This window comes from Monomorium pharaonis, chromosome 10, assembly GCF_013373865.1.
Source record: "Monomorium pharaonis isolate MP-MQ-018 chromosome 10, ASM1337386v2, whole genome shotgun sequence".
NCBI classification, from domain to species: domain Eukaryota; kingdom Metazoa; phylum Arthropoda; class Insecta; order Hymenoptera; family Formicidae; genus Monomorium; species Monomorium pharaonis.
The window spans coordinates 7,579,222-7,603,215 of record NC_050476.1 but is presented as its reverse complement, the minus strand read 5'-3'; the positions used below and the strand labels follow the sequence as shown (position 1 = coordinate 7,603,215).

Here is a 23,994-nt window from a genome sequence, read left to right as displayed (position 1 = left end):
GTTATCTAGGGTAAAGAATGTTAGTAGTCAAAGTTCCTAAGAAGTGGACTCTCTTATTGGCTGCGATAGTTACTAGACTCTTTCGTAGAAAATGCTCTTTTGTATCTAGATAATATTTGTTTATCTTTACTGATGAAGTTTCTTTACTTAAGAAGCTTAAAATATATTTTTATTTATTAATTCAATGTTGTATGGAGTTATTATTTATTTTTAATCTTATGCATTGATCATTCATATCATTCACATATATTAAAAATCTGCACAGTTTTCGTTTCTCTGAAATCGTGATGCCGTTCGATCATCGCGCATGCGTGAGAAAAGCGTCTCGTCTAGTATTGGGTCGTACCATTTATCACTGTAATGTAATGTAAACACGTGTTTGTTATTCGAAGGAGATGCATAATGCGATTTCTCCGTGAGGAAAATCAACAAGAAATCGCGACTACGACGTACTCGTTATGACCGAACAATAACACGATAATAAAAAGAAGCATCTATGGATTCGAATGATTTAGTCATGTTCGTATGCTGAAATTCACTTTCGTATGGTGGTTTCTGCGTTCGCGACTTGGAGCCAAATACTCCGATGTTCTTAAAATTGCACTTTGCAAGCGCGAATAAGAGAAATAACAAAATTATTTGACTAAAAGCATATAATATCCTCGGAAACACTTGAATAAAATGAAAGACGAACATGTTTATATGTAACACAAAAGAGTAGTCTTTATTATAACAGAGTATTTTAATATTAAAAATTCTCCATCAAAGTGCTGAATAATAAATAATGACTAATATATGAATTATATATTAATGGTTGTTCAATTGTTACACAAGTGAAGATATTTAAAATAAATTATATATACGTATATATCTGTACAGAAGAATAAATATATTTATAGAAATGGAACCATTCTGGTTTCCTCGCATAATTGCTCGTTATCCATATATTATTTTACTGACTGTTTTCATATTTTCTTCAATAAGTCTCATTATTCCGCTTACAACTAAAAAGTTACCAGATTTTTCAGATCCTCAAATGGTATGTAAAAGCATTGACTTACACAAATTAAAGAAAAATTCTATATATAATACAATTAATATTTCAAATACGGACATATAGGGCTTTGAGGCAAGAGGTACAGTATTAGCACAAAGACTGACAGCTTGGAATCACTTGATAGAAGCTACAAAACCAAGTGGCGAACTTACAAATAATCCTTTAGAATATTATCATTATGTGAGTCAATTAACTAAACAGGTATGGTATATAATAAAATTGTTTTGGGCTATTCTACAGTTTTATTTTTAATTATTTTAACAGAGTAATAATTTGTTTATTCATAATATCTGGAGAAGTATTAATGTGTGTCGAATAATTAGTAAAATATATGATTAATTTTCTAACTTGATTTTGCAGCTTAATAATACAAATATGCAAAATCATAGTTTGACTACTCAGACAGAAGAGGGTATTCTTAGAAAAAGGCCAAAAGGTAAAAATAAACGAAAAGGAAAGAAACACCAACTGACATTAAATAACACTGATCTTAAAGAAGTGAGTAAGAAAGATAGATGGGAAGAATTACGAGAACTAAAAGACAAGCATAATGTAGATATAAAAGATGACAAGGTTGAAGATCAACTCGATAGTGATATTTTTTTCTGCAATTTGCCAACTTCTTCATATGCACGTGTTGTAATCACTGTAAATTCCAAGGAAGATGATTTGTGGTCAATGGAAGGTGTATTAGCTCAATGTCATATTGACGATGTACTTCGTGGGAATATTCACTTTCCATCTTTATGTCAGACACAACTCAAGCGTAATGGTGAAACTGATCACAAATGCTGTAGAAGTTGGTCACCAGCTAACTACGTTGCACTTTTATCTAATCGTACTTCTTGTTTGGGAGTGACCGAGAATGATCTTGGCAGAGTAAAGGCTCTTTTGAAACAGTGCTCTTATTATTATCATAATCATCAGTTGGTGCCTAACTGTGCAGAAGATTTTAATTGCCAAAGACATGTGCCAACCGAGTGCTACTACCGAAATGCAGTTTATTATTTACTGCATTATCTTTTAGATATTAATTTTATTCCGGTAAGAACATGTCTTATTTCAATATTTTAATATTTTAATATTTTAACACAAATGAATATATATTTATTTATTCTAATATGGAATATTGATTGGATTGTTGCAGAAGACAGATTCTAAAAATAAACAAAATTTGACGCTACATTCTGCCATGTTGTTTCTTCCCATTGCAGCAAGTTCTGCAACTTTAGATTTTTACAAAGCAATAGACAATGATGATTTAATATATGGAAACTTTCGTGTTCAAGGCATGCAACTTGGCCTGAAAAGTACATTGTTCGATCAACTATTATTATCCGATTCGAGTTTAGTACTCGCTGGTTTTGTATTTGTTACATTTTGTATTTGGGCATTTACTGGCTCTATAATGCTGACTGTCGCAACAATTTTAGCGGTATTATTTAGTCTTGGAATTTCATACGCAATATATACTCTCGTTTTGCATATTGAATTTTTCCCTTTCATGAACGTTTTGGCCATTGTTGTAGCTGTAGGTCAGTATTTTAAAATATCGAAATAATAAGTATAATTAAAATTTACGTTAGAAGTATCTTAATAGAATCTTTTACAGGCATTGGAGCAGACGATGCATTTATTTATTGTAAAGTTTGGGAATCTAGAAAACAGCAGAAACTTTCTAATGGTGAATTGGTACATTTGGTACAAGAAACAATGAAACATGCTGTTCCATCAATGTTTGTGACATCTCTTACAACAGCAGTAGCTTTTTTTGCATCAATTGTTAGTAATGTGACTGCTATCAATTGCTTTAGGTATTAAATTTTATTATATAAAAATATATTTCTCTATTCTACATTTAAACTTCTAAACTTTTATACATTAATGAATTTTGTTTATTTTCAGTTTATTTTCAGGCATGATAGTTATTGCTAACTTCTTCTTGATGATAACATGGCTACCTGCGTGTGTGGTCGTATCAGAGAATTGTAAATTATCTACTCTATCACCTGTTAATTTTATTACCAGAAGAATTATTCGTCCCCTACGATCTTTAGGAAATAAAGTGACAGTGGGATTCACTACCTTTCTTACTGGACTAGTGCTTCGTTTAAGATGGTTTTGGTTAATAAGTTTGGGGATAATGACAGTAGCGTGTTGCAGTGTCGTCTTCCATTATCCAGGCTTGCAATTGCCAGATTATATGGAGCTTCAATTATTTAATGATAAACATACATTTGAACAGTACGATTTAGTATATTCTCGAAGATTCTGGTTTGAACGATATGAAATGGTATCTATATTTCACTAATTTATATTTTGTAGATGTATATACTTGGATTATAAATATGCATTATAAATGTATTGGATTTGTGCAGGCCGGTGGAGAAGCTGAAGTTTTACTACCATTGAGATTTGTATTTGGTATAAATGCGGTCGATAATGGTGATTATCTTGATCCTCGTAAAAAGGGAACACTGGATTGGGATGAAACTTTTGACATTACTCATCCACAGTCACAGAAGTGGCTTCAACAATTTTGTCAAAATTTACGAACTCAACCTTTTTACCACAGTACTATAGGAGCTTTATTATCTAATTGTTTCATCGAGTCGTTACATTTATGGATGAAGAGACCTTGTATTGATCCTGTCGATTCTGAAATTGATTATACGCCATGTTGCAACAGCAGTATATTTCCATATAAACCCAACGTTCTGCAACAGTGTGCAGCTGAAGCTAGTTTGAGAGTATATCGTACGCCTTATATTTGGAGGGGGGGCGATGCACCTTTTGCAGGTCCAAAATTTGTCAAAGAACCTTCGTTGTTCACGCAGGCAACAAATGATACGTTTGCGATGAAAATAACGCCGAAGATCAAAGCGCTAATTATCGAATATGATAGCACATATGTATACAGTCTCTCATTTGGATATATGGATAAATTTTTTCATCAGGTGAGTACTATTTATTTCATAATAATTACACTTTTAATGTTTATTCAAATTTAAATTCTTGAAAATTAAATAATTGAATTTAATTAGGTTGAAAATTGGATGAAGAATCAATTACGAACAGCACCTAAAGGGATGCAAGGTGGATGGTTTATCAGTAATTTAGAATTTTACGAGCTTCAGCGAACGTTGTATGAAGGAACTGTATATGGAATAGGAGTATCGCTAACTTTGGCTCTAATAGTCTTAGCACTTGTGACCTTAAATCCTCTTGTCAGCCTATATGCAATTGTAACTATTGGTGCTGTTATAATAGTAACTGTTGCGATACTCATTCTTCTGGGTTGGAAACTGAATATTTTAGAAAGTGTTGCAGTGACTACAGCTATAGGTATAATAACACTAAAAAAAAAGTTTAAATTATTTATAAAAGTAACAATTTATTGGTTTGAAATTAATAAATTTGCGAACATTTTGTTCTATTAGGCCTTGCTGTAGACTTCAGCTTACATTACGCTGTAAGTTATAAAGCATGTATCTCCGAGAAGAAAACGGACAGAGTAAAAGCGGCATTACAACAAATGGGTGGTCCCACTCTTATGGCAGCAATTACAAGTGGAGCTGCGGGTGCTTTCATGTTACCTTCAAGTGTACTTGCATATATACAAATTGGTATTTTTTTATTACTCCTCATGGGAATAAGTTGGATTTATGCGACATTATTTTTGTGCGCGATGCTAGCAGTTATAGGACCATCTTTACATTTCGCTCAGTTTGAATATCCCAGGTGATTTTTATCAGCTAAATGTTTATTTAAAAAAATATATTTTATAATAAAATAATTATATATTAGAAGATATAAATTATATTAATCAATAACTAATTTAAATTTTTTACAGATTAAAAATTTTATCAATTTGTTTTCTTAAATATGAGAACGATGGTGTAGTTGAAGCCGACAAAAGTAACACTCGAGCGAAGAAAACTTATAAAGGACGAGGAATGCTTTCAGAATCAACTTTAAGCACATCTAGTTCAGTATGTCAATTTCATTGCAGTGAACTGGAAACTCTTGCAAAACCTCCATCGCCATCATTACCACCTTCTCCATTATCAACATTACTTCATTAAGACTATCATTATTTAAATAATTATTATCAATTATACATATGTCATTTTTTCTAGGAATCTCAATTTGCTATTTTATCAATTATATATTTATAAACTATATGTCAAATAATCATTCTGTGCTTAGGTGCAAGATCTTAATATGACTGTTGGCTGTGTTCAAATAGTTTTAAGACAATTACTCAAAATATCGCTTTTTTGCTACAATAACGACATAATTAAAAAAGCAAAATTTTCTAGATTAAATATTTTTAATTATTAAAATTTGGAATATTATTATAAATTTGGAATATACATTATTTTTTAAATACGATTTTATGTGACGATTTGGTCTGATATTGTAAAAGAAATAAAAATATTAGTTTTTTATTCAATATATTCAATTCTTACTCAATTTTTTTTACACATCACAAAACTCTATTATAATTTTAGTTATATCGTTGTTTGTAGTAAAAGCGATATAGTCTGATATTTGTTACCTGTATATCTACAATACACACAGATACATATATATATATATATATGGTTAAACACAACACATGCAGAGGGCTTCCTAATTAGTAGTACAGATATATATATATATATATATATATACATGCATATGTGCAATCAAGAGCATTAATATTATTTAGTAATTTTTACAGTAATTTTCTTTGTAATATGTTTCAAAAGAATTTTTTTTGCTTATATAGTTAATAACACAATTTAACCGCGTTATTTTGTAAACAAATAGAAAAAAATTAGTCATTGGATGTCATGAAAACTGAGCAAGCACTAAATAATGTCAATACTCTCAATTGTGCATACATATTTATGGCTATGAAGAATTAAATGTTAAATTAATATTATCAGTATTATATAAAAATATTAAGAATACAAATGTAATTATAAAAGTATATTATTTTTTCTTTAATATTTGTCGATTATTCGTTACATAATTTGTATCAAATTAAGAATAAAGTAATTTTATATGCTATATAAATTTTATTTAAATATTATTTTATTTAATTATAATGTAAACAGTTCGATGCAGCATTTTTTATACATATATTCTACTTTGAAATAATTTTTATTTTACGTATTTGAATAAAACGATATGGATAATTGAATAAAATAAAATAATTACTTTAAATATTGCAATTATATATATATTTATAAATACATTTAATTTTTAGACCCTTTTCTTGCTGTTTAAAAATTAAAGTTAAATAGATTTCCTAAAAAATTTTAACTCAATTTTACATAGAATATTGATCTTTTCTCCTTTGTAGAGCGAAAAACCTAAAATTGTGTTTTTAAAGTTTTCAACCCTAACCGATACTCTAGGTTTGTAATACGTATTTCAATTCGCCACTTTCGCGCTATTGGCTTGAAGATTTCTATGGAAACATATGCACAACAAAGAGCGTAGGGTATTCTGTAATTGTAATTGCCAATGTATATACTCCTAATTATTGAATACCAGTTTATTAAGCGATAAAATTGTTAATTATAGAATTGATAAAGTATGCAAAATTAAAAAACTTTATCTTAGCTCGAAGTGTGCGATATGTTTATGGTTAATGTAATATAGATATATTGTAAATAGGAAAATTGATCTGTAATTCAGTAATTAAGTTGCAAATACGTTTACTATATATAGAAAGAAAAATTATAAAAGTTGTAATCATGCATGGATTAAGGTAATGAATATTTTTATCATCATTTGTGAAGAAAGTATTAGTTATTTTTATTCAGCTTCTTATTATGTTTATCTTTATCAAACATATTTCTTTTTAGAGCTGATCATAAATCTCTTGGAGGACTTGGAATGAGCCGTTGGTTGGAAGCACTTTGGGAACCAAGTGCTGGTTTATTTTCTCTGCCAGGTGGACTTGATATGTTGGATATAAGTGGTGATGGAGATGCTAGGCTAATATGTGCTGATCTAGGACCAGTTGAAAGCGATTCAACAAAAGTATAATGTTTTATAAAAAGAAATCAGAATTATTATGCACTGCTCATTTGTATTTTTTATGCTCATGTGTATATTTTAGATACGAGTATATAAAGGAAGTGATCAAATAACTGAACATAGTATGGTAGATCCACCCTGTGGTGTGGTTGGTTTTTATACAGAAAATGGAGAACCTCGATCATCTGTAGTTGCTGTAGGAGCTGGAGCTAGTGTATATATTTTTAAAAATATGAGACCCTTTTTTAAGTATTGTCTGCCACACATTGAGGCTCATCCAAAAGAACGAGAAGTATGTTAAGTTGATTTTATTAATGGTATTTATATTTTACTAATAATATTTTTATAATTTAATGCAGATTTGGCATAAATGTGGGCTGGACGAGGAATTAAATGTGTTGACTCTCGCAGATGATTTGGAACTCTTACTGAAAGAACTTAGCGCAGCATTTCTCTCCCCTCGTACTTTGAAGTTTCTTTCTTTGGATAGTAATTTACGATTGGATTTCGCAGAGCAATATAGACGGGTGCCACTTGTCAAAGCTAATGCCTTAACGGCAATCACGAGTATTCGTAGAGACTCTTGGAACGATCCCGCGAGTAGTTGTCTTGTATTAGGAACCGAGTCTGGTGAAGTTTTTATTTTAGATCCCAGGTATTTTTAGAGATAATTAATAATTCGTTTATAAAATATTTTATACATATTCTTTATGCATATTGTTTAATTGCCATACAGAGCCTTTTCAGTTATGGATAAGTATAAACTGGAGTGGCCACCGGTAGCATTTGCCAGTAGCGGATTATGGACGGGTGACGGTCGGATAATAATTATTGGGAGAGATGGAAAAATAGGAGCAATTAGGAGGGGAAGTTCTGTGAAACTTTGGGAAACTTTGCCCGCGCCTGCGGTGGCTGTTTCTGTTCTTACTTCTGAAGGAGCGGCAGTTGCTGTTATGGATGGTACTCTAGTGGGATTTTCAAAAAGAGTAGGTTTAAACAAAGAATATATTTCAATACAATAAATTTTGTTATAGATTTCTTTCTGAGTATTAATTTCTTACAGGGAATAAAATTATGGCAAATCAATATTCCTGGTATAATATTAGATTTAGTCAGCTTACCAGTACCACAAAGTGGACTGTCTCTTTTAGCTGTAAGCACAGTGGGCTATGGAATCCGCATTTATGACGGAAAACATCATGTGGATACAGTGAAAATTATGGAACCTGTATCTGCTCTTAAGGTATTTCTCTCCTCAAGACAACACGTGTGTCTAAGTTATATATATATATAATTTTTTAAAATATAGTATGGACGAATGGGCCAAGAGGAACGAACATTAGCTATGGTCACTGTCGGAGGTGGTTTATGCATGAAAATCCTGAAGCGCACTGCTGATTTTAATACAAACAATTCATTATCGAATTTGTCGTCGAATAGCACAGCGAAGTTTTCGATACCAAAGAAAACACGATTATTTGTCGATCAAACGATAAGAGAAAGAGCCGAAGCAAAAAAAATTCATAACACATTTCAACAAGGCTTTCTTCGCTTACGCTTGACAACGGCCAAACGAGCGTCCGAAAATTTAAGCGAAAATCAAGCATCAGGTCCAAATCCTATTACATTGGAGACAAATGTTCTTGGTTTAGGACCCAATTACGTGATTCGTATTATAGTGACAAATATTTCTGAAAATTTGTCTCCAACGGAATTGTATATTCTCTGCAGAGCCGAAGACACTGATATAAATTCTCGTGTGATAGATTTGCCCTTGCTACCAAGTGCTGTGCCCATACCATTAACTATTGCAGCAACCTTAAAGGGTCAAATATCAGGAAAAGTTCAAATATTACTCTGCAAAAAATCTGATCCAAAACCTTTGATTGTATCGACTGTAATATTACCAGCTGCCGAGGAAGATTTTGAAATCTAAAGAACGTAATTATTTAAATTATAATTGTAAAAGTAAAATACAAATATGAAATAAATCATATTTTATCTAATTTTAAATAAAATATTTTATCTTATAAATGTAAATCAATTATTATGTTGCGCGCGCGTGCGTGTGTTACACACACATACACAAAATATAGTAAATATGATATAGAAAATGTAATATGAAATATGACATGATTTATAACAAAGTAATATAAATATAAATTTTTAACTATTTTTTAAAGAACTGTGGTAATTAAATTGTACATTATTATTTTAGTTTGTTTATTAGGTATTTGCAAGTATAATCTTATGAATTAATATATCTTTCTTGTTTTTCTTGATTGTACATGTTACATTGATTAAGGCAACAAGAAGCTATATTCATATACACATCAGGTGTGTTGCGTATTGATAATAATGTTTTATAAGCATTCTGACTAACAACTTTCCTTATGTTTATGTACATATATGTATATATGTGTATGTATACACATGTGTATACACACACACACACATACATACACATGTATATAGTCGACATATTTTAAAATAAACTTTCAACTTTATACATATATAATAAGATAAAGTTGGTAAAATTTAAAATGATACCCTTTTTGATACATGATACAACTTTTCAATAAATGAAAAGATATAAAGTAAATTATGAATTTTTACAATTTCAAGTCTGATTAATTTGTATAAATAATTTGTTTTCGTAATTAATTATAAATTTACTACACTTACAAAACTTTCAATAATTAGTAATCATGTAGACCAATAATAACAGATTTAATTTTTCTATCTTCATTCAGTTGCAACTTTCCCATAGCCATTTCACCTCTAAAAATATTAAATCGTACATTCATATTGTAAAATCATAGGTACAAAAAATCTTTAAAGTAAACTGGACATAATAAAGTAAGTACAGTATAAAATTGTATTTTGATATTGTTACTAACAAACATTTATAACTTTTCTAATTAAAAATTTAATTGTTGAAAGATATTATTTCAAATAATAAAATTATACATTTTTTGTCATAACTTCAATAATATATGATTATTCATTTATTATTATTAAAAATGCAAACTCTCTGCAAACTCTTAAAAAAAATTAAAGTCAAACTTATTGTATAAATAATGTTTTAAACACTTTAGAAGGGATATGGCTGCTTCATGTGTTATGCTGTAATTCATATCTACAAGCACACCGTTTTTAAAATGGGCAGTTTCTTACACAATTATGGTTGCTTACAGTACTGCATATAACATTAATTATAAATCAATATAACAACATATCAGCGCTAAAAGCTAGCAAATTATTGTGGAAAACACTAGAACGCCATTCTCACACATACTCGCTTCTGTCACATTCATTTTTTTATTCGCGCGCATCACATTAATATATATCGAAAAACGTAGGAGTAAATAAAAAAAAATTCGCTTTTGTTGGGAGCAAACATACGGGAACGTGGACGTAATGATAATAATCAATAATTCTTGTACGATAATTACGATATGAATGCTTCCAACTTTATGCTTTTCGTCGACTCGGTTATGCACGTTGTATTATCGCAATAACGCAATATGCAATATAGTACGTTCCTATAACATTTACTTCTCTTCTACTACATTATTTCAGATATATGCTTTTTTCACATGTGCACTGTGGATGACAGATCAGATTCTATACATGATTTTTTCGGAAGTAGTAAATCCGTGTACATGGCACCAAGCGACATCTTTGAACACGTTTCTAATAATCTTAAGCATACAAAAATAAATTATAATAATATGATTGTGTGTCTCTCTGTGAGCTTACGCATGTATAGTGAATACTATATTATGTACGTGTACACATATACACATATACATGTACGTATCAATTATATATATGTGTATATGATAGATAAAATATATAAATTATGTATATACTTTAAAGTACAATATCCCTTAATAATAATTCGTGGTTTTACGGAGTATAATTAAAATGCTCATTTTTTTCTTTACAATGCATTTTAATGGAACACCTAGGCGAATTGTATGTAAATTATAATCACAAAATTTTGACTAAAATGTTTTGTATATTAATAAATCTCAATAATGCCCGTACGTTTGAGAAGAATTTACTATATTTATCTTACGTAAAATATATTCTGATAGAGAGGGGCAATTTGCACTGAGAATGTATGTGTGTATGCACTATTTCTTTCCTAAGTGTTCCTATGCTAATAAATTCACCATGGCGTTTGCTGGTGTTGCTTTGGCTGCAGCAAATTACCTGCATAAATAATTAAATTGATCACTTAAAAAAGTTGATCATAAACTTTTATCGTTTTACTTTTATAAATTCCTGAGTTGTACCTACCTACATATTTTAGATTTAAGTAAAGAGTTACAGACTTGTGAAGGCACAAGATAAAACGACTAGGATCAACGCTAAAAGAATTCCGGGAGATTGAACAGTTGCCGAGTTTTCTGTAAATAAGCAGGAAATTAAAAATTGAAAATAAAAGATTATATATAAGATAATGCAAATGATTCATACCGTTAGCTGTACCTTTTAGTGCCAAATCGGGTGGATAATCTAAAAGAATTAAGAAAATATTTTTTAACATTTGCAATTCTTTTATGACTTATTATTTATATTAATATTTTTATTATATATCTTTAAATTGTCTATAATAGCGTCTAATCTAATAATCTAATAACCAAATCATAATCAAGATAACATGATTAAGTTTTTTGCATAGATAGCAATTTTTCGACAACTATTTATAGTAAAATGTTGCGCAAATTACAAATCATAGAAATACTTTTAATGTGCAAATATTGCATATATTAATAACGTATAAAGTATATATTAGTTACAATGTACACACCACCAGTAAATGTATGCGGTTCTGAATCTAGAGACCATCCAAATGCGTTTTGAGCCTTCACGATTGCCTCATAAGCTCCAGGCTGAAGATTTCGAAATGGATATTCTACGTGAAATTGATTTCCTTTACCGTCTTTGACTTCAGGTTCAACAAAGGTCCATTCCTGGTCACCTTTGTGACGATACTGTAACTGCAAAAAAAAATTATATGTTGCGTCTATTTCACTTCAAAAATTTTAATAGGAAAATGCATATTCTTGATGCAAATTTACCTTGTATTCCTTGATTGGCGAGTAACTTTCCAAACGCCATTTCAGAATGACTCCTGTATCATCATTGAGCATCTTCAAGCCATATATCTTAGGTTGCGAGGGCACACCTAAAATATGTTTTGTAAATGAAAATCTGTTTATATGCTATTTAATTTCTCTAACAAATCACAAACATTAAATAAAGCTTAAATATTTTTGTAATATTAATCTTAAAAAAATGTTATATATTTTTTGATACAATTTAAGTAATTTACATTTATAAATTACATAATTTATTATTTTTAGACATATTATTTTATGTAATAGCAATTGTACCTGTTAAGAGGATAGATTTGGTGCCATGACCAATGATATTCTCCGCGCGACACTTGTACTCGCTCAAGTCCCGTCCCGACGTATGCAAGATACTCAAAACGTGCTTGGTCTTGTTGCCTTTCATTACCCCATGATGCATTACCAATCCTTTTCTCTGAACAAGTTTCTTATCCTCTTTGTACCACGTTATGACTGCCTCGGGATAGGCGCTCACGATGCACGTCAGTTCCGATTCTATACCCGTCCCAGTGTACACTATGCTTTTCTCTACTTCGACCTTAGGTTTATCTGCCACGAAAATGGAACGCGTCAATCGTTAACGTCAATATGCTTATGCAAAACAGACGGTTTTGGGAGCCACGTCGGTCGACTGAGAATGAGCAATTAACTTACAATGCACGACAACGGTGATCGCTTCCATCGCCGGCATCTTCGAACCATCCTCAGCAAGGCATTGATACAGGCCGCTGTGAGATTCGTTCACGTTCCTTATCGTGATGTAATTTCCGTCCACAATCACATCGGGATCGTAACCGTCCACCTTCTTGTTCTAAAGCGGAAGAAACGATGGAAATCAGCTTTGCCTTTTAATTCGTTAAAACCCTCCCCGCGATATTTTTAGCGAATTAATATAATAAACATTGCGATGTTTTAGCAACGATGAAATAGCGTGATAAGAGCGATATTATTACAGTTATCAATGATATTTTTAATGAAGTTTCACCTCGATAAACCACTTGATCTCAGGCGGCGGCTGTATGTCGGTCTCGCAACCCAGCTTAACAGCGTGGCCCTCGTTCACTTCAACCCTCCTCCCGGGCAACACGCGTATGATCCCCTTGTGCGAGTGCTGCGGCGGCGAAGATTCCTGATGCGCTCTTTCGTCAACTAGAAGACGGTGTGTCAAGTCTATCGAATCAGGCTTCCGCAGGATACTGCATTTGTAATTGTTGGAGGTGTCCTCGACCGACGCGTTATAGATTATCAGAGTGTTATCTGGTAATCGTATGATTCTCTTGTCTTCTGTGTGTGGCTCGGATTCGACGTACAGATACTTGCCGTCCTTCTGCCACGCAACCGCGTAATTTTCTGAAATAATCCGCAATAAGCTCGTCCGTGAAAAACATATACGAGGAATGGTCGCAGAATCAATTAAAATTAATTAATTAATTTCTTAATTATTGTATTCTCTTTCACTAATAAATGTTTTCTTTATCGTAAAAAGGTTTAATAAAGTATTAATTTTTATTAAAGAATAATTTTGGAAAGATGTTTTTAAAGAACATTCTACAGTTGCGTAAACGTGGTTGTAAATGTAAAAATTGTGAAAAACTGACCAATCACAAATAATTATTTCTTTAGCGATCGAAAAATAATCAACTGTGATTAGCTGATTTTTTACAACCTTGTGTTTACAACAACGTTAACGTAATCGTAGAATCACCTTAAAACGTGCTATTGTGCTGATTTAATGAGTCAAGAGACCGCGTTTGTTCTACAAACCTGTGTGAATCACTTGACAAGGCAATTTAACGGTGCTTCCAGCTTTTACGCGAAGGCTTATTGGTTGCGATAAGATTTGTGGATCCGTCTCGAAGGTACCGGTGTTGTCAGCATCATCATCTTCGTCATCCTCATCATCTTCTGTGAAAGGAGGATCATCATCCTCGTAATCCAGTTGCTCCGTACTCTTAGTCGGTTTGCACAAGCCTGTAATTAAAGAGGATATAACATGACTTAAGTCGTTTTCAAATATAGAAAGTAGCTTTTGCATAATTCAATAAGTTTCCATTAAAATGTTTGGATGTGCTCATTAATATCAAAATGTAATAAGATTGAAATAAAAGTTAAGAAGTTTAATTCCATGGGAAAATTACCATATCATTGCTTGCTCGAGTAATAAAGTCAAGCTCTATTTTCTGTAAAATTATATCAATGATGATAAGTATTTTGGAGAATCATTCGTATAATTTAACAAAGGAGTATTAAGAAGCGAAATTAATTATGCTTTCCCGAAGCGACACTTTGATCGGCAAAACCGTTAATTTGCCAGACCACGAATGCCGGTGGTCGAGCTGTAACTCGCTCGCAATCGGATTGCCGATCGAAACCGCAAACCATATTCGTGTCCGAGAGGGATGGTACGATCGAAATTAAATTTCTGGTGTACGAACTTAATTTCAGGAGAGATACATAAACGCGAGACACAAGCATACGCAGCTTTTTAATAATAATTCCCTCATTATCGTTTCTCCTTCAGCAGTGTCGATTTCTCGTCGTGGCAATGTAAATCGTGATTAAACCTGCTGAAGAGAGTTGCGTGTCCGCTATCAGTTTGTCTCGTTTCCATAAGCCATTGTACGCGCTGTTCGACTTCAGCCAATGTAACCACACCCTGTGCATGAAGAAAAAAATGGGTCAAACCTGACTGTCAATCGAATTAAGTAAACGACAAGAAGTATCCGGCAATTAAGATTGTTAAATCGCTTGTCGTGATTGGATCGTCGATGTGCACTTATTACAAGTTTAATCGATGAAAAATTAGCTATAATAGGACGACACAACAAAGGAAACCATTTAGTAATAGTGGCCCGTAATATTCAAGCATCCTTATGTAAGAATCTTGAAAAATCTTGTACAGCTTGTATCTTTGTATTTTGATATTGAAAAATGGTTGCACATATTATCTGGGAAAAATAAATATACGAAAGATCTGCAGCGATTACGTGGGAAGAAGTCCGTGAATCTAGATTAATGGCTGACTACTACATGCCGGAACCCCTCTGCTCCAGTTAGATTGCAACCCCTATCCCCACGATTCCATCCCGGATTCCCTTAGCAAAGACTATGTCTATACACGTGAATAGGCGCCACGAAGTCCCATTTCTCAATCCATGTAACTCCATGGGCACCCACGCACTCTTTCAGTCGGTCTAATGTCGTGGAACATTGCGTTCATAGTTTATATTCACTTCACGGTGCGCACCGACGAATATGTGTGTCATCACCCGACGTGTCTATCCACTTTATTTTCGAAAAAGCTCTCGTCCTGGTAATTCGTAAAATTATTCACTTTTCTTATTACGTTATATTTACATCTATTTATATGTATACATATATGTGTATTTCACGTAGTTTCTATCTTAAAATATAGAAATTTGCACTTTAGAATTGAAACATTGATTGCAATAGACATTAAAATAAATAAAAGATTTGTCTTTTAACTCTTGTTAGTCAAAATCAAACTTTTATTTTATTAGATTCCGTTATACGTTTATTTTGGCAGGTAATTGCGGCTTCGAAATGTTTGTTAAACGCAAAGTAGAATGGTTGTCGACCTTAATTGAAAGGCGAGATTGAGAACATTGATCGAAGGAACGGCACAATGATTTAAATTGATCAGGTACACGAAATACATTAGGGTGTGGTTTGGCACATTGGATGGTTTCGCTAGTTTGGCATTTTTAACCTGACCTTTTAATTTGCCTTCTGTACCTTGTTTTTTGAGCAAACTTATTAGTTTGAAACATGCCTAGAAAATCACAAAATTATGTCAAAATCATAAAATTTTATATAATTTAACAAAAAAATGATATTCTTGCTATTTAAAGAATAATTTTCTCGAATGGAAAGGAAAAAATGTTAGATAGAAAATACTGTATGTTTAAATTAAAGATTATAATTTTCGTAGAATAAAATTATCAAAATAATTATATTTTTGAAATAATAATTGTAGTATTAAAATGAGACTATAATATTGTTGAAATTCAAAATTTTCCAATTCTTGTAAGAAAATTATATATCGTTGCGTATATATGAAACAATGAACGCGTTCATACGAGTATACAAGAGTTAATTTGACACTTGCTTTTTTCAGTGTATTAAAGGATACTTTTATTTAAAAAGAAATCCCGTGCCAACTTTTTCCTCAACTCGAAGAATTCCCAAAAATAATTTATCCCGAATTCAAAGACTTCGCAATTGAGTGAAAAGTGCGGGCGACAGTTTCGGCATACATTCGTATGTCAGAAACTAGAGAGTCCAAAGAGATTTCCTGTCGTAAATCAACGTATAGAAATGCAACGACTCATCGGGTTGCGAAACAGAAAAGCCCCTGCGTTTACCGCAGCCGCGATCTTATTCGCATTTTCATTGACGATTCGAGCAACGACGACATAATCCGCGGGAAATAACGGATGTGCGAAAACCGCAAATCCATTTTGCAACGCGGACACGCTTTTGTACCTCACGCTGATGTCATCTTACGACAGCGTATACTCGAAAAAAAAAGGGACGAGGTAGATCTTTGTCGCGTTGTTTCTGCGGGACACGTCATCCTGCCGCCGCGATGACCTCACATTAAGGTTCCAGCACGAGGACGAGATTCTCTTTCGAGTTTCGCTTCGCACAAATCACCGGAATAGTCGTAAATTACTGAAGTCGGGAGACGCGGAAAACATCTCTCGCGTCGCGAAAATGTCAGAGTGCATCCACGGTTTGCAGAGTGCATAGCGTTACAACGATCGGGCGATCCGCGCGGTTTCGCGCAGGGCGCGAGGATCAAAAATAACTTCTCCTCGATGACGAGAGGAAGGAGAAACCGTGCGGGCTCGTTGCTAGTAGCCGACTTCCGTTTACGAGATTCCCCCGTGCAGCTGGAGCCATTCGGATTCCACGTAAAATATAGACGCAAACAAGAATCCTCGAGGGTTACAAGGTGCAACGAGGTCTCTTACGAGGACCTTTGATACCAAATCAAGATGTACGTTTAAAAGACGGAACAAATAAATATGAATTAATACTGAGAAAAAAGTTTTGTTGTCATAACAAAATACCAGTACCCAAATGATTTACTGATGTAGGACAGCAAATGACTCTGTTGCGGGAACAAATGATTTGTTACGTTTGATTTGCTGTTGTAGCTATTGAACTCTAAGTGAACAAATGTGATTTGTATCTCAGGCAATATATGTTTCTTAAAATAACAAATAATGAGAAATGATTTGCAATGGTAACTGTTCCATCTAAGCGATCCTTGTTTCTGTTTTGGCAACTAAAAGCTTTTTCTCAGTGAAGAATCGATAAAGATCTAGAGAGTTTCCTTATTTTAATATTCCTATATAAGCATCACCCAGCGAGAAGTAGTACATCGAATCGACGTCGAATTAATGTCGAATTCATTATCGTTTCTCGCTGGATTAGGTCTACATTTTAGAGAGACTTTTTCATCGGCCCGTAGAACTTCTCAGAAAAGTCTCGAGGAGACTTTACTCCGTGATCGTTCATCGGTTGTCAAGGAAGCGCATGGGGTGCTAAAGGAAACGTCTTAACGATCTCGGAGTTCTTCTTATCGATCGCGTGTTTCTCCCACCCAACGACTATCCGTGTCTTTGTTTGTTCCGACAAGCCTCACTTCCCTCTCGTGGGAAAGCGGCACTGTGCCCAGAGGGTGGAAGATACGAAATTCTTGACACAAGTTTAGATTCCACAAGAGAGGCATTGTTCTTGAAAGCCGCTGTTCTGCCTCACCCCGGAAGCCGACTTGGCAGGTCTGTGCCAACATTCCGTGAGTGTTATCGAGGCCGTGTTTTAAGTTTCTCAGAGCAAAGTTATCTTTCGGATATCCAACACCATCGGATATCCGACAATTTACAATAATTAGATGCAACGGAATAAACGTATACCTCTTTTTGTTTGCTGTGTCTCTACTTTTGTCACGCTCGTGATCTTGGAGAATTTTTACAAGTGAATGGCATGAAATGTACTCTGAGAAAAATAGTTTTCCCCAAAATACGCGCGGTTATAATCCATTTTGGGGCCCGTGATTAAGTTACCAAATTATTTTGATTACTCGTAACTCTGATTTGACGTTTATTTCTTCGAATTAACCCTGTATTAACTAAAAATTGCAGTTAGCTATTCCATATATTTCAAAGATTTTCAAGTTACACTAGTCAAATCTGTTAATTAGTTCCGTCGATATCCAGTTACGCAAAAATAATTTTTACTTAAGAACAATCCACACAATTGGATTACTTAATCGTAGAATCCAAAGTGGGTTACAACTGTATTTAGGAGAACTATTTTTCCCAGAGTATCTTTCGAAACATATATATATATATATATATATATATCTGGTATTTTCCAGGTGGATCGATATCATCTCCGCTGATTCCTCCAAGGACGGCGGCAATTGAGTCACACGCGTCCAAGTCGCGTCAGCGCATACAGACCTGCATTCGACGGGCGCGTTTGACAGCGTTCGATGGGTATACGAATGTTGAATGGGTGACGTCAGCCCCCACATTCTCTCACGCCTTAATGGTTATTATTGCCGGGAGGCACGCACTCTTATCCCTCCCCCGAGGGGGGGGGCTCACCAAGACGGAGCACACGCACGCACATGGGTTCGAGTACCACGAAGGAGGGACGACGATGTCGACGGAATGTGCAACGCGGTGCAAGCGCGTTGGAGCGCGTATAACAAAACAGGGAGTGCCATTGGCCGAATTGACCCGCCGAGTCCCCCTGAATGTTCTTGCGTGCTTGTTCGAAGTACTAATTGTAAGCGACGTTTCTTCGGATTCTAATGAATTCAAATGCATACAAACAAATTTCCCCCAAAATATCTATTTTTAATACTGTCTCCTACACTGAGAAAAAAAAATTGTTGATTCGTTAAAATTTTTCAACTAAATTTAAATTTTGTCAGCTCAAGAATTTATGCATTTAACTTAAATGCACAAATTTCAATTCAAGTCTTTATATAGTTAATTAAAATATATAAATACTTCAATAGACAAAATTTAATTTAGTTAGAAAATTTAGTTAAATTAACAACTTTTTTCTCAGCGTATGTTTCCTAAAATTTATTTCTTTTTTATTCAATAATAATAACACGTCAATGGAAATTTAATTAAACTTATGCTACGAAATTTCGACGAAAAAACGACTACGTTGTAAATAGAAGAATTGAATAATATAATGACCTGATTGTGACCTGATTTGTACATCATTTCAAATTATAATTCATATATGTAAATATACATCTCTCTCTGTACGTGCAATCAAGAATAGATTCGGGATTACGAGGGAGGCCTGGTAACACGACATCTGACGACCTAATTATTTAACACCGATTAACAGAAGATTATCATTCATATTCATGTGCGTTTCGCTATCTATATTCAGATGCAGTTCGCTGAATGCAGTAGAACGTGGTCGGACAGGTGAACGACTCCGTTCCAATAAAACCGAATGCTCCCTCAGCCTCCCGAAATGACTTACATCTCAGTTTCCGCGACGCAATCGTCTTTCCTTTTTTTTCTCCTCCTAATAAATTGCGTTAGCGTCTTCCGAAGGAAGAGCGTCATTACCATCGGGAGAGAAAGAAAAAGAAATTATGCAATCTTCGGCACGTACGATTCGGAATAATCCGTTATTGTCGGTCTCGCGGGTCCGGTTCGCCACCACGAAATCGGCGAAAATAACCGCCGCGCGGCTGCCGCTCGAGGGATATAACGCCCGTTGGAAGAAATAGCGAAAAGGGACGACATTCGGAACTGGCTGCGTGCCAAGCGGGAAGATAACGCGGGTCCGCAGATGCTCCGTCGTCGGCGCCGTCATGTGACCCTAAGACTGGCTCCGCACTATCGTCGGTGACAGCAAAATGTAGAAGAACGAAACACGCTCAAGAGAACAGAATGATATTGAATATAGAAAATATGGCTGCTTGATCGAGATGAATTAAGACGTACGAGTCTTCAGTAAATACTTTTTTTTTATGTTACATCATGTACTGGCAATAAATGTGTACAATTTTGTAAATATAAATAACGTAAAATCTCTCTCTAAATTTCTTAGAGTGAAAATACTGCCACTACAATTTTTCGAGTGATTTTCCACTCCATAAGAGTTCAAAAATTCACTCTAATAGATTGAATTTTCCACTCCAATGAGAGTTATTTTTCGAGTGACTTTCCACTCCAATAAAAATTCACTCTATGAGAATGAATTCTAACTCTTATTAAGTGGAAAATCACACGAAAAATTATAGTGGCAGTATTTTCACTCTAAGAAATATAGAAAGCTTATTTATCTTTCCTTTCATTAAGATTCTTTGACGGTTTTATCACTCGAATGCCTCGGAAACATGTTTATCTGAAGGTGAGTAACTGAGTAAGGAGTAACCGAGTGGCCGGGTACACAGGACTTTTATTGAGTTTAGAAGATGCCTGATTTAGACTCAGCTCACGCGCTTTAGAACTAGCGCGCTTCAGGCAGCTCCGAAGCCGTCTTTCATCGGACTTTCTCAGGAACCGCCGTCTATTTGGAGACCACACTCTCGTACATAACGATATTCCGAGAAGTTTGATCGGAAGCGACGATCCAGCGCAACAATGAAAGTACAGAATGTTATTTGTTTTAGCAAACGGTTCTCTAGTGACGTGTAAAATATTCAAAGTGTGTAAAGGGTTAACACTATTAACGTCACAATTATGACGGATGAAATTGTTTACGATTTCTACTGTGGGCCATTGTCGCAGCACAATGAACCTGATTTGCGGCATGGTAGCGATCCCGCAGTCCTGTCACGTAGAAACTCAAGCTCTAGCACACGTACCGTACATCACCGCCTACCAATACTTTCCCTTGTTTGGAAAGCAATGTTTCTAAGAATCGCGCGATTAATCGCGTGTTGAAGACGCAGACATGGATCTCCAAATTGCATACAATAATCTTTTTGCTTTTATATGCCATATTTGTTAAATTATTTAAAATGTTATCAATTACGCTGAGAAAAAAAATGTTAATTTGACTAAATTTTCCAACTAAATTAAATTTTGTCAAGTATTTATATATTTCAATTAACTTTATAAATACTTGAATTGAAATTTGTGCATTTAAGCTAAATGAAGTGACAAAATTTTAATTCAGTTGATTAATCGTTTTCTCTCAAGTTAAAATTTATTAGTTAAAATGAATGTAAATCAAAAGAGATAAAACTAAATTTATCGTATACACGTTTGAATCAAACAATGACACGCAATTATGATATCGCGCTTTAAATCATTCTTTTTTTTTTTACAAGTCACGTTGTGATAATTTATTAATTTTATTCAGTACCTTCTGTTCTAGAAGATATACAGACAATTATCATCGTTGAAGAAGTATTATTAGTCTTATTTGTTCCTTCGCCTTATCGAGGCCCTTCACGAGAAAGCTCGATGCAGTATCGTAGTCAGTTTAAAAGCCCGTTAAATAGTGAGTCAGCTCATAGAGAAAGAGAGATGAGCATGTTAAATCGCGCGTGACCGGATCGTTTCGGGTATCAAGAACACGAGATGTTGCTGTGTATAACATTAATCTTCCTCTAGCTGGGCGTGAACGCGCAGGATCGGCCCTAATGCATCTACAAGAAAATATAGCGCTTTCAAATATTTAGGATCTTTTTTACTTCAACTTTCCAACGATCTTCTTTCTTACGAAAACATATTACAGTTCTATCCATGAAGTATTGATTTAAAAACGCCATCTTCTCCGCGTGTTTTTTATTATTTGTAATTATTTATTCCTGTCGTTAAGAGCTAGCCTGTACTCTCAAGCGTCAATTAGCGCGTGCTGTACGTTTTTCCACTAAAGTAGAGTGCAAATAGCGCAGTGGATGATTAGTCCATTGAATGCCCCCGCTTTAAGTCGAGGAATGCTTCGCCAACGCATCGTAATGGCGTTATCTTCTTCATTACCGTCGGTACATAAAGAAGTACATCGCGGGAAGAGGATACCTTACATCTCCCCGCCATACCAGCGGATTGCGATGACGAAGTAAAATAATGTCTATTGAAATTCAATACGAAGTATTACATGTCGATTGCATGTAAATGCGGCGGCACCTCAATAAAGAAGGTAGCATTTCTGCAGGTGCTTCTTTCTTTATTAAACCAACACAATAAGACCCTAAATCAATTCTGTTGTAAAAAAAAATCGATTACACGCTAACATTGCCATTCGTTTTAAATATCGTTCGCTGAAGACCAGAAGACCCCGTTTCAATGCGAGGTCAAGTTGAATTATTCTTAGCGTATAGTAAATGCACGATAAATTTTACTCAGGGTGTCTCCCACGCGTTATAAATCAACTGTCTTAGTTCGCTCGCAAACTACGCGAGACGGTAATTAACGCGGCAATCGCGGGAAATGCGTTGCTAACTACCGCGCGATCGGCGCCGCCAAGGTTTTATCAATTATCAAATTGTTACGTTCGTAAAGCGAACCGTTGAAAGCGAAGGAAAAGGGAGGACGATCGCGCGAAGCAACGCGTAACAGATTTCGCGATCCGACACGTTTGCGCGGTAGGTGAGCGCGGATCGTAAAGTCCGTTCGGTAATAAGGATAAATCGATTCCAACGCGGGCGAGATAAGAGCTAGTGAGAAAATACACTCGTTCTAATGCGCTCGTATGCGCGCAGTAGGTCCGACCTTAAAGCATATGATAATTGCGTCTACGGGCGATAAGCCGAGCGTTTTAACGCTCGACCGGCCGCGAGGCTTACACCTTCGCTCAAAACGTACAATTTATCGCGTAACTTAGCACACCTGAGCCAACCGTGAGTGCTCGTATTGATATCCTCCTCCTCCTCCTCCTCCTCCTCCTCCTGCTTCAACTGGTCCTTATTAGTCGCGGAGTACGCGTCGTTCGACCGCGTCACGTGACCGCTACCAAGCCGCTATTAGATGATGTCATCCGCCGGGCTGACGTTCCTCGACTTAGACATCCTTAATTACCGCGCAGTCGTCATTACTGTCGCAATTAGCGGGACGAGATGGGCGCACCGCGCACGTTCACGTCCGTAATCCATTTTCTCGCGGATATCTCTCGACCTTCCCCCTTCCTCCCTCTTCCGTCGGCGAGATCTGCCCGTTCGCGTTGCCCGTTCGCCGCGTTAATTGTTCCCGCCTATGTGCTCCTCGGGGAAACTCGTGTATCCGTTTTGTTTACTTCGTGATTTCGCGATACCTCGATCTTTCTGCGGCTGCATTGGGTGGCGCAATCACACCTGTATACACCATGAAAACCGTTCGACCGTTATTAATCGCGAACGGATGCCGGGCTAAATTAGATCGTTACACAGAGATATCCGATTCGAGTAATTACGCTCGCGCGAGCTGTAATCACGTTCGCGCCGAGAGATCGCGATGGATTCTAATGGGCCGTAAATACGTTACGCGCGTTTCCTCCCCGATACGGAGGCGAGGATTCGATGCAAATCTGACCGCACCGGGGGACAATAAACATAAGACCCTCACCGTTAGTCACGGTTGACCCACTTGTCCTCGGTAAATCACGTTGGCTATGGAGGGATTCCCCGTAAATCCCCGATGAAAACGCCATGTCGTGAGGCTCGATCGTCTAGATAACGACTCGGTCCTTGACACTGCGCAGATCGATGCACCGTTGTGCATTGTGCTGACCGTCGCTGCGTCATGGACCGCA

At 35.1% G+C, this 23,994-nt stretch overlaps 4 protein-coding genes across 6 annotated transcripts in view; 3 read left to right on the top strand and 1 right to left on the bottom strand.

The window, feature by feature from the left end:
- Nucleotides 1-247: 247 nt before the first annotated feature.
- On the top strand, nucleotides 248-6,121 carry LOC105831777 (protein dispatched). The gene is made up of 10 exons (XM_012672160.3): nucleotides 248-1,039; nucleotides 1,121-1,258; nucleotides 1,418-2,101; nucleotides 2,205-2,592; nucleotides 2,670-2,871; nucleotides 2,963-3,350; nucleotides 3,436-4,014; nucleotides 4,102-4,402; nucleotides 4,498-4,798; nucleotides 4,911-6,121. The coding sequence occupies exons 1-10, from the start codon at nucleotides 902-904 to the stop codon at nucleotides 5,140-5,142; spliced, it is 3,351 nt and encodes a 1,116-aa protein (XP_012527614.2). The 5' UTR covers nucleotides 248-901; the 3' UTR covers nucleotides 5,143-6,121.
- Nucleotides 6,122-6,307: 186 nt separating this feature from the next.
- LOC105831774 (Bardet-Biedl syndrome 1 protein homolog) lies at nucleotides 6,308-9,133 on the top strand. The gene is made up of 7 exons (XM_012672156.3): nucleotides 6,308-6,821; nucleotides 6,919-7,096; nucleotides 7,176-7,385; nucleotides 7,453-7,748; nucleotides 7,830-8,079; nucleotides 8,157-8,336; nucleotides 8,403-9,133. The coding sequence occupies exons 1-7, from the start codon at nucleotides 6,808-6,810 to the stop codon at nucleotides 9,027-9,029; spliced, it is 1,755 nt and encodes a 584-aa protein (XP_012527610.2). The 5' UTR covers nucleotides 6,308-6,807; the 3' UTR covers nucleotides 9,030-9,133.
- Nucleotides 9,134-9,299: 166 nt separating this feature from the next.
- Nucleotides 9,300-23,994, bottom strand: part of LOC105831775 (neurotrimin) — a 66,967-nt gene continuing 52,272 nt past the window's right edge. The window contains exons 2-10 of one of the 2 annotated variants that reach the window (XM_012672157.3): nucleotides 14,005-14,211; nucleotides 13,226-13,590; nucleotides 12,895-13,051; nucleotides 12,502-12,789; nucleotides 12,187-12,293; nucleotides 11,916-12,105; nucleotides 11,582-11,620; nucleotides 11,402-11,511; nucleotides 9,300-11,314 (exon numbers count right to left, since the gene is read on the bottom strand). In XM_012672157.3, coding sequence (XP_012527611.1) covers nucleotides 11,429-11,511; nucleotides 11,582-11,620; nucleotides 11,916-12,105; nucleotides 12,187-12,293; nucleotides 12,502-12,789; nucleotides 12,895-13,051; nucleotides 13,226-13,590; nucleotides 14,005-14,211 — 1,436 coding nt within the window. In that variant the 3' untranslated portion in view covers nucleotides 9,300-11,314; nucleotides 11,402-11,428. The remainder of the gene's footprint in view (nucleotides 11,315-11,401; nucleotides 11,512-11,581; nucleotides 11,621-11,915; nucleotides 12,106-12,186; nucleotides 12,294-12,501; nucleotides 12,790-12,894; nucleotides 13,052-13,225; nucleotides 13,591-14,004; nucleotides 14,212-23,994) is intronic. The other variant, XM_012672158.3, reaches the window with a different exon arrangement.
- Nucleotides 15,294-19,230, top strand: LOC118647578. 2 transcript variants are annotated; one of them, XM_036292739.1, is made up of 2 exons: nucleotides 15,294-15,553; nucleotides 18,650-19,230. In XM_036292739.1, the coding sequence occupies exons 1-2, from the start codon at nucleotides 15,496-15,498 to the stop codon at nucleotides 19,138-19,140; spliced, it is 549 nt and encodes a 182-aa protein (XP_036148632.1). In that variant the 5' UTR covers nucleotides 15,294-15,495; the 3' UTR covers nucleotides 19,141-19,230. The 2 variants fall into 2 exon arrangements, 1 of the variants encoding a protein (XP_036148632.1); XR_004964768.1 differs by lacking the exon at nucleotides 15,294-15,553 and adding an exon at nucleotides 17,248-18,050.

Coding starts and splice junctions, on each gene's coding strand:
- LOC105831777 (XM_012672160.3), top strand. CDS start 902: ATGGAACCATTCTGGTTTCCTCGCATAATTGCTCGTTATCCATATATT. Junction 1,040..1,120: donor ATTTTTCAGATCCTCAAATG/GTATGTAAAAGC, acceptor ACGGACATATAG/GGCTTTGAGGCAAGAGGTAC. Junction 4,799..4,910: donor GCTCAGTTTGAATATCCCAG/GTGATTTTTATC, acceptor AATTTTTTACAG/ATTAAAAATTTTATCAATTT.
- LOC118647578 (XM_036292739.1), top strand. CDS start 15,496: ATGTGTGTCATCACCCGACGTGTCTATCCACTTTATTTTCGAAAAAGC. Junction 15,554..18,649: donor TCGAAAAAGCTCTCGTCCTG/GTAATTCGTAAA, acceptor GGTATTTTCCAG/GTGGATCGATATCATCTCCG.
- LOC105831774 (XM_012672156.3), top strand. Junction 7,386..7,452: donor CTCATCCAAAAGAACGAGAA/GTATGTTAAGTT, acceptor AATTTAATGCAG/ATTTGGCATAAATGTGGGCT. Junction 8,080..8,156: donor TAGTGGGATTTTCAAAAAGA/GTAGGTTTAAAC, acceptor AATTTCTTACAG/GGAATAAAATTATGGCAAAT.